The following is a 10,218-nucleotide window of genomic DNA, read 5'->3' as shown; positions in this document are numbered from 1 at the left end:
TTCCCCATACCAGATGCCCACACGGCCACGTCATTTATTTACAGACTTCTGTGAATGAATCAATTTCAAGTAACAACATCCTTTGCGGCTGTCAACATGGCGCTGTTGAGGTAGTTCATTGATTCTTCCTGTCAGCGTGAACCTGCCTGCCCATACGATGTGCGGGCAGACAGCTTACACTGACAGTCTGTAGGAGTCCCTTTATGGCACCAGCAATCTGCTGATGACTGGTGCAATGCTTTCCATGTTCCTACGAAAAAAATATGTAATGCACATTTTTTACCTGCATTTTTACCTAATTTATTTTTAAAGGTAAACTTATCTATTAAGCTCAATCAACAATCAAGTTGAAAAATGTCCTGGAGCTCATGCTGACAGTAAATGGAAAACCTTTTGTGTGCTTTTTTTTCCAACTCCTAGCAAGAACCCACAAATTTAGGTAGTTCACCTTCCTAATTTATATATTTAGCTAGATCAGTACACACTTTCTTGTTCATTATGTTTAGCTTTGTGGTGTGCTGACCAATGAGTAGCATTCCAAATTTATGTAAATGACATCATCTACAGTACTGGTAAATATTGTTTACATGTTTAAGGATTTGGGTTCAAGCTGAATGATTCTTTCATTTTTCAAGAGCGGATTTGGTTTTCCTACCTTTAAGATGGAAATCACTTTTATGTGCTTTGTTGAGATAGGCTTACAACAAGCTATACCATAATAACCACATACCAAGAAAAGGCAGCCAATCAAATCATTCCATAACCTGTAATGGGAAGGTGCAAAAAGTGAAGAAGTACACTTAGCAATTGAAATATTCCTCTGACTCAATCCAACTAATCAGCACAGTAAAACCCATGCCTTGGAGCAGCAGTGTGTTTTCACATACCGTATTTATCGGCGTATAACACGCACTTTTTTCCCGTTAAAATCAGGGGAAAATCGCGGGTGCGTGTTATACGCCGATCCCCTGCGATCCTGACCTGTCAGAACGAAAAAATCGCTGACCGCGATTTGAAAATGGCACCACCGGCGCCGAAATACACAGTGCCGGTCCTCGGCTCTTCTCGGCGGCTTTCGTTTTCACTCGAGCGCCGCCCGAACCTAGCCGAGTATACACGGCTAGTTTCGGATAGCTCCGCTCACCATCCGAGTGGAGCCGAAAGTAAACGAGAGCCGCCGAGAAGAGCCGAGGACCGGCTCTGTGTATTTCGGCGCCGGCGGCGCCATTTTCAAATCGCGGTCGGCGATTTTGAAGCTCAGAGGCTTCAGCAAGACTGCACTGGGGCAAGGCTGGACTGGGGCAAGGCTGGACTGGACACTGGGGAAGGCTGCACTGACATGGCTGCACTGACATGGCTGCACTGGCAAGGCTGCACTGACAAGGCTGCACTGACATGGCTGCACTGACATGGCTGCACTAGCAAGGCTGCACTGACATGGCTGCACTGGCAAGGCTGCACTGACATGGCTGCACTGGCAAGGCTGCACTGGCAAGGCTGCACTGACATGGCTGCACTGGCAAGGCTGCACTGACATGGCTGCACTGGCAAGGCTGCACTGACATGGCTGCACTATCAAGGCTGCACTGACATGGCTGCACTGGCAAGGCTGCACTGACATGGCTGCACTGACATGGCTGCACTAGCAAGGCTGCACTGACATGGCTGCACTGGCAAGGCTGCACTGGCAAGGCTGCACTGACATGGCTGCACTGGCAAGGCTGCACTGACATGGCTGCACTAGCAAGGCTGCACTGACATGGCTGCACTGACAAGACTGCACTGGGGCAAGGCTGCACTGAGAAGGCTGCAATGATGGGCATTTAAATGTAAGTTTTTTTCCCTTCAAGTTCCCTCCTATATATTATACGCCGATAAATACGTTATATTTTTGAATATACTGTATGCAAAAAAAAATATTTCAGGATTAGCTTTAGTTTTCAACAGACCCATTCAATATTTTTTAGAGTTCTATTTTGTTTTTAGAAGCCTTTTACTATGTCACCTAAAATATAATCTGCCAAAAATACTTCTGGAAGATGAACTATTTCTAGATGTATGATTTTAATGATGAAATAAAGTCTGTTTTTACATTTTATCTAAGTGTAATCCCTGTTGAGGCACACTTAAAGTCCTGTTGAATTTTGATGTTCTCCACCTCCAGAAAAAAGTGGGGTGGTTTTGTAGAAAAGAAATTGCATGGGCATGTTACTGAGGGATGTGCCTGAATTGGGACTATGATGAAGGAAGTGAACTTTACTTGAATATACATACTGTGTATTTCTAGAGACCCTCTATTGCTCATATTGTATATTGCTTTTATTACAGTAAGGATGACTGCTTTTAGGGGGGGTTTACCTGATCTTTGCTTATAATATATTATAGTCTTGACAAGATTAGTTTAATATTCATTGCATATACAATCCTAATCAAGTAATTAGATTTCATGCTCTCACACTTCCACTTTTTATTTATCCTTATGACACTATTATTGAGTAATTGACATACTACCACGCTGCTTTTGATTACTCCTTCTGATTAACAATTTATTGGACACATATCTTAACATTTGACAGCACACCTTGATCGTGGATGAGCATAATCTTTACCTCCAAATATACTGCAAAACTTGTAACAACCTAAAAACAGGCCAGCATTCAAAACATAAAATGTATGTGTCCGGAATGAAAAAAAAAAAAAAAAACAACAACAAAAAACTAACAACAAACTAAAGCTGCTTCACATTTAACTTTTGGATTTAAAGTGGAAAAGAGGGAACTGTTCTGGAATGGAAGTTGATCCAAATATCAGAAGCAGTTTAATTAAGTTTTCTATGCTGACCAGCTGGATGTAGTGCTAAGTGGAGCTCAGCAAACTCCAGCTTGGTTCGCATGAGGTCTAGGGAACCCAGAGAAGAGTCTGCAAACCTCATGTATAGCGCTGAACACTATTGAAGTCTACGTGAGCTGAGTCTTGCCTTTTTTCAAGCTGGCCTTTTGAGGGCTAATGTGCAAGCTAATGTTAAAAAAGTATATGGTTACTGGGCACTGCAGATACATTTTACCAAGGCAAAAAAAATACAATTGAAAGAATACTGTTCAAAGGGGAAAAGGTCTTTTAATACACCTTAAAGGATAACACTGTATATAAACAAACCCTTTACATAATATGCCTGGGTTGCCTTAAAGCTGCATGTGAAGCTACAGAGGTGTAAGATGTACTTCTTTAAAAGTGACATTATGAATTTTAAGAGGGAATTTTTCTAATTTTATTTAATGCATACTGTGCCTTTGAAAAAATAAACACAGAGAACCTGGTGCTCATGTCTATTGCTAAGAATTTTTTTTTTTATGGTTCGGTGTCTTGCCCCACCCATATGCAAATTTTCCTTAAGAGTTACGCTGGCCATACATAGGTCAGTTTTGTTTTGTTCAACCAGTGGGTTGAACAAAAAAAAATCATGGCCGATTGCCCCAACCTCACTTTTGATGTGTATGCATTAATCCTCCCTACTATGTCATTGTATTCTAATAGCGGGGAGAAGACGAAAGGAGGTACAGTCGTAAAAGTCAGGGTACAGGTAGTAAGAACAAGGGGGCAGTGGACAGGCACGATAGTGGAAGAAGAGGAGGTGGCTGCAGTCATTGGGTGAGTGTGGGGGTGGGACTGCACAGACACAGTAGTGAGTGAGGGGCTTGATGCATCCAGAACAATATTGCCAATGCACATGTTCCTGGAAGTTTCGGTAAAATAAATGAGTGCTGAAGACTGGAACGACTCCCAGCACACCAAGGATCTCCATTGAAGGGTCCAATGCTTTAGTAAATGATCACATCACAGCAAAGAACAGCTATAATTCGGACCCAAGCAGGGGCCCTTCATCAGGCAAGATGGAGATCCATGGTGTGCTGGTGACTTATCCTTTGCTCAGGGGCTTGATGCTGGTACATAAATAAGAGTGGGGGAAAGCATGCATAGGCAGGGTGTTGACAGACAGGTTAGAAGAGGGGGGTTCATATAGGGGGGGGTGCTATGAGAAGGGAAGCTAAATGCTAGATGGATGCTGAGAGAAATTGGGTGGAGGTGTGCAATGCAGGGTAGACTGCAGATGTGGCGAGTAGTGAAAAAAAGAGGGTTGCAGGCACATTGGGTGCTGAGACAGGGTTGCAGTTGTGTTGTGGTGGGTGATGAGAGAATGGGGGCTACAGGAGAGGCAGGTGGTGAGGGCAGTGTTTTGCATTGTGGGTGCTAAGTGAAGGGGCGACACAGGGATGGTGAGTGGTGAGAAATTGTGGAGTGCAGTAGGGGTAGCTTCCCTGTCACTGCAGTCATCTCTCCCTCATAATGCTTCTGGAGCCCTAACAGGTTGCATACTATAGTCAGGCTTCAGAAATCAGTGAGAGGAGATGGCTGCATCAGTCTGTCATCCCCTCCATTAGCAGTGGTTAGAGTAAAGAATAGATTGTGGTCTGCGTGCAGCTTAGTTCAGTGGGGGTAGCCATGGACAGGCAGAGGCATATAGCATATGTCTCTCTATGGCTCTGGGTTCTGCATTCAAATCCCCAGGTTAAGTCTTGGGCCAGGCTTCTATGTGGAGTAAAGCCAGATGACAGAAGACACTGGGCATAACAATTTGTTGTTTGTTGGAATGGGAATTATAAATGGGAATTATAAATGGGAATTATAAACTATTCTGATGAAACAGTACTAGCTTCATTTCTTGGTACTAAACGTATCCTCTCACATGGCTGCATTCAAACTTCAGGATAACACTGAAAAATTATTTTACCATCATAATAATTATCTTAAATGTTTAGTTTATAAGATTAGTAATCCTCCAAGTAAGGAGATGAACATATGAGGAACATGTAATCAGCAAGATATCTGTGTAACTTTGGAAGTGAATACGATTAACTGTGATTGAACGTGTCTTGGTGCTTTTAAATACTATATGGATACCATTAGGAATAAGCTATTTATTTCATACATTACAGGAAAAAACTCCATAATGGTATGATGTTGGAAAGTGCCATCCTCCCATAACAATATGTATCTAGAAAGAACCTTCTTTTTGTGGGATTATACAGGCACAGGCTGAAAAATTTAGTATAAAAAAGTAGAAATATTTTTATTGATACAAATAATATTGTGGCTTCACAAATACCAATGTAACATCTCACAATATATCACATAGATGGGGGGCCAATAGACAAAAGGGCAGATAAAAGGGCACATGTCATATTTCAAGGCAGGGGTTTGAGACTCTTCTTCAGAGTTGCCTAAGACTGAGTTGGAACATCCCATCTGTAAGAAGTATGCAGGAAGAAAAAGCTGCCATAATAAAACCCAGGATATCTGCTGTCACCATTCCAAAATGCCTCCAAATAAAACCAGGGGGTCAGGACGCCACAAAAACACAACTGATGAGGTCACCAGAGTGGGCAAAGAGAGATGTCTCCTTTATTAATTTGAGGGAGCAATCTCCAAATGGCTCAGGGAAATCCAATGAGCCAAACCTCTAAAGCATAGGATTATGGATATTGAAGTTTGCATGAACCACAAGTGTGGCCAGTAGAGCAGCCAAATCTGGCATTCAACTCTGATGGTTAATAAAATGTTGTGTGGAGGTGGCTTAGCACAGCAGCCACAGAAAAAAAAAATCTCAACCTGTCATAGGCCTTTAACATCTAATATCTAAAACATGTACTTTGTGAATCTTCTAAAATAGTAATGTCATATGTCATTTCACAACTAAATGGAAATCAATGCATCTTTGTGGTTCATAGTGAAAAAAATAATATATAACTGAGGAGTGTACAATTACGGTAGTTTAATGTGCTCATGTATCATTTGGTAAGCGATTAAACAAATTGTTTATTGTTACCCTTTTTAAATATATACACCTAGTAAGAGGTGAGTGTTAGTTGTAAATCAGTGGATTAAACTGTCATTATCTTTTGGTGTAGGAAGTGTTGGTTTTTTGCACAGAGGTTCCTGGTGCAGGAGAATTTAATATGTAAACAAAGAATTGCATATCCATAAGGATGTGTTAGTGTCAGTGTTACAGGGAAGAATAGGTCAAAGTTTAGTGTGAGGGTTGCAGTAAAAATGAATGATGCTAATTTGCTAAACAAAATTTTATGTGAAAAGCTTGTTAACATAAATGGGTAAGCACAGTGAACAGAATTTTTTTTTTTTTTTTTTTTTTTTTTGCATGATTGAATGAGTACAGTAAATATTCACACGTTTTTGAGCAAAGATTTCTATGCATCTTTAATAAATCAGCCTCAATTAGTAAAAGGGTAGGGCATTGCCTTCTGTGCTGGAAGCTCTTTGCCGAAAGCAACCAGTGCTGATATTGCTTGGGCTTAAAGTGTTTAAATTAATGTTCCCTGGACATTACTTTTTGAATATATAGATTGTATATATACTGTATACATGGGCAGCATAGTGGTTAAGTATGGGAAGCAAGTGGTAAGCACTTCATCTAGCAGCACTAGGGTGGTTTGAATCCCAACCATGGCACTACCTGCCTGGAGTTTGCATGTTCCCCCCTAGCCTGTGTGTGTCTCCTCTGGTTACTCAGGTCTCCTCCCACACTCCAAACACAATGTTTGTAGGTTTTTTGGCTCCTGTATAAATTGGCCCTAGTATCTATATAGTGTATGTGTGTGTGTGTGTGCGTGTGTATATATATACATATATATATACACACACACACACACAAGTTGAAATAAGATCTTTGGAAGGTCACATAGCATCTACTATGTGGTAGTGGTACTCTGTGGTAGTCTATAAACACACACCAAATACATGTTTTCAAAGATTTCACCATCAAACACTATCCCTATATGATCTTTTACATTTATTTTTCTTTAAAAATAATACAGCAAGAACTGTGAGACTCTTTCCTCTGTTATGAAATAAAGAAAATTACACCACTAATTTTGGTTTCAAGACATGAAGCAGTTGATTAGGTCCACCAGCATCCACCTATATTGGAATCATAGGTTTTGGGCTGATTTCTACTTTAAGCTCCAAAGCTGTCAAATTCATCCAGTAAAACAGTATTACTTTTGTTCAATTAAGACCACTGTAATATGTATCAGAGATTATATTTCTGTATTTAGCATATACACAAAGTGCATTAAAACAGGCACATGGTGAAAAATGTTGATAAAAATAATTTTGATTAATGATTTGATTAACTAAAACGTGTACAAAATAGCTGCCAACTTGTTACACACATATGTCAGCCTGATTATTATTGGTAACAACCGGAGAGGGTTTGCTTTTAGCTCCTTCTGTCCCACCTTTTGATGTGTCAATAAATAGCAGTCTTGGTGTCAACAAAGACATCAAAATTCTTTTGTACTCCTTTCGGAAGTTTTGATTGAGAAGACCATAGATGACTGCATTGAGGCAGCTGTTAAAGTAGGCCATGAAGTAACTTAATACAAACAGCCAATTTGGAATTTTTGGAGCTACCTGAAAAGGGTTGATTGCCACCGCTAGGCCAATAAAGTTTAAAGGTCCCCAGCAGACAGCAAAAAGTACAAATACAACAAACATGGTCAAAAAGTTTCGTAGGTCTGTTGGTGTTAGTTTCTGCTTGCAGCCTTGTCTTACTCTGTGCTTGACTTGAATAACCAAAACCCATATCCTCATGTAGCAGAACGTTACCACGGCCAAAGGAACAAGAAAGTGCACCACAACCACTGTAATTGTGTAAGAAGAACTGACTGTTTGGGTAAATGTACATGAGAAAATCCTTGGGTCATATTGTAGAGATCCAACAAAAAAGTTTGGCACAATTGCAATAACAGTCAGTATCCAAGTTAAACAGAGATAACATAATGTGCTTTTCTGGTTATAAAGCTTATCATACCGCAGGCTGTGGCAGATGTAGCAGTATCTATTAATGGCTATGGCTGTAATGTTGAAGACAGAACCGATGACACTTAGTCCCATAAGAAATCCACTAATTTGGCAATGAATATTACCCAGTGTCCATCCATTATGGAAAATAGCTATGAGGATTACTGGATATGGGTAAACCGCCACTACAAGGTCCGCAACGGATAAACTGACGACAAAGATGTTGCCTGGAAATGCAAATAATAAACATGGTTATTATTAAGAACAGTATCACAAAAATAACAAATGATAAGTGAACCGTGAAAGATAAAAAAAAGAAATACCGTAATTATATCAAATATTTTTCATTTGCTTTTTTTGTGTGGAGCTACAGGTTCATCCTGCTGAACATATTAAAAAGTCTGTCCTTTCCATTTTCAATAAAAATAATGGATTTTTCAGCTTATCAGAGTCGAAATTATAATTAATGCCTTTAATAAATGTTTCAGATTACCACGAAGCATTAAAAAGACACAATTTCCTCATTTGGCATTGTTTTGTGACAATTTTAGCTGTACAGTTCAACAACATATGATATGCTGTGCCCAATTACCGCTGCTGAATCAGGTCTTCACAAGATGACAATAGAACCCAAAGAAGGAGCTTTGAAACATAAGCTGATAAAAAGCCTTCAGCATAGAGAAAATGCAAGGATACAGATAGCAAAGGCTCTGAATTACATTTAAGAGATATGACTTCTGAAAGTTAGGCACAATATTTTGCTGTATTACTGTTATTAGTAGTCTGAATACAGATTAAAAGGTCATTCCAAGTTCAAATATCAGGAGGGTAATGTGTAAGGCTAGGTTCTCATTATAATGTGCATGCTCCAGCCAAAGCACAAAAAAAGTGCTTCCCTTTTGCAGGTGTGTGGTAGTGCCATTAATTATATTTGGTACCCCAACATACCTTGCTAAAGTATGCTCGTAATCACAAGCCAAAATGCATGCTAACAAAGTACCATGTATTTTGGTGTGGCATGATTTTAAAAAAGTGCTAGCACTTATTTGGTGCTATTTTCACATGTAGGGTAATCTGCTGAAATGAATGAGCTGCCCTAAACGCAATGCACAAACAAATGCACAAGCACCATCTCACCTGCATGGGTTTGAACAGAGCTTTAGTAGTGTGGAAGTGTTTTATGGAATTGAAATGCTGTTTACCTTCATGTCCTTGGTTCACTGACATAGGGGGGGTTGGGGGATTTACTAAAACTGGAGCAATCAGAATCTTCTGTAGCTGTGCATGGTAGCCAATCAGCTTCTGACTTCAGCTTGTTCAATTAAGCTTTGATAATAAAACCTGGAAGCTGGTTTCTATGCAGAGCTACACCAGATTTTGCACTCTCCAGTTTTAGTAAATCTCCTTCATAGAGGAAGTTTTACTAAAAACTGGAGCACTCCGAATCTGGTGCAGGTGTGCATGGTAGCCAATCCGCTTCTAACTTCAACTTGTTCAGTTAGGATTTGACAATACAACCCAGAAGCTGATTGGTTTCTCTGCAGAGCTGCACCAGATTCAGCATGCTACAGTTTTAGTAAATTCCCCTCATATTATACAAAGAACCCATTTTAAGCCCTCTTTGAAGCTTTACATGCTCGCTGACATCTGCCACATCTACTCAGGTTGGTCTAATCACTGCTTCCCCTCTTCTCTTCACTTGTTATAAATGATATGTGGCAAATTCTTTATGTATGTACTTGTATATGCAGTCATTTTCACCTTTGTTGCATTATTCAGGGAGAGTTTTCTGATAGTATTACCAGGTATTATTCAATTGAATGCTGGAAATGTAAAATATTTAACACTATTTATACTATAAATTAACATTTTAAAGCTTTTATGATCTTAATAATTTAAATAATAAATAAGAGTTTAATTATATGTTAAAATATATTTAAACCCAATTTGCTACCTGATGATCCTGCTAAAAATCCAGTGAGTGTATATTGTCCCATAGTAAGCTGACAACACATTGCTTCTGCTGCACTGAAATTCCAAGGAGTCTTATTAGCCCTGCTTAGGTTTCATCTGTGAACTGCAGAATGGACTAGGAAGGCTTAAAGCTTTGAGCCTGACAGCATGGGCATGCGGCCGCCTCCTCCTGCTGGCTAATAAAAATAAAAAAATTAATTAATAATAAAAAGGTATGGTTCCTTTAAGAAATTTAAAAGGGATTTGGGATGGGAAAAACAAGGTCACATGACATGTGGGAATTTCCCAGAATGTCATGTGACCTCTTCCTTGGAATGTTCTGGTAAAGGGGCTTATTATATAAGGCCCCCTCACAGGAATCTTTCC

The 10,218-nt window shown here is 39.7% G+C and overlaps 1 protein-coding gene across 1 annotated transcript in view; it reads right to left on the bottom strand.

The window, feature by feature from the left end:
• Window positions 1-4,864: 4,864 nt before the first annotated feature.
• GPR50 (G protein-coupled receptor 50) overlaps window positions 4,865-10,218 on the bottom strand; it is a 287,483-nt gene continuing 282,129 nt past the window's right edge. The window contains exon 2 of the mRNA XM_073599289.1: window positions 4,865-8,105. Within this exon, the coding sequence (XP_073455390.1) occupies window positions 7,240-8,105 (866 nt within the window). The 3' untranslated portion in view covers window positions 4,865-7,239. The remainder of the gene's footprint in view (window positions 8,106-10,218) is intronic.

Source organism: Aquarana catesbeiana, linkage group LG09, assembly GCF_042186555.1.
Source record: "Aquarana catesbeiana isolate 2022-GZ linkage group LG09, ASM4218655v1, whole genome shotgun sequence".
Taxonomy (NCBI): Eukaryota; Metazoa; Chordata; class Amphibia; order Anura; family Ranidae; genus Aquarana; species Aquarana catesbeiana.
This window is presented reverse-complemented; position numbering and strand designations above follow the sequence as displayed.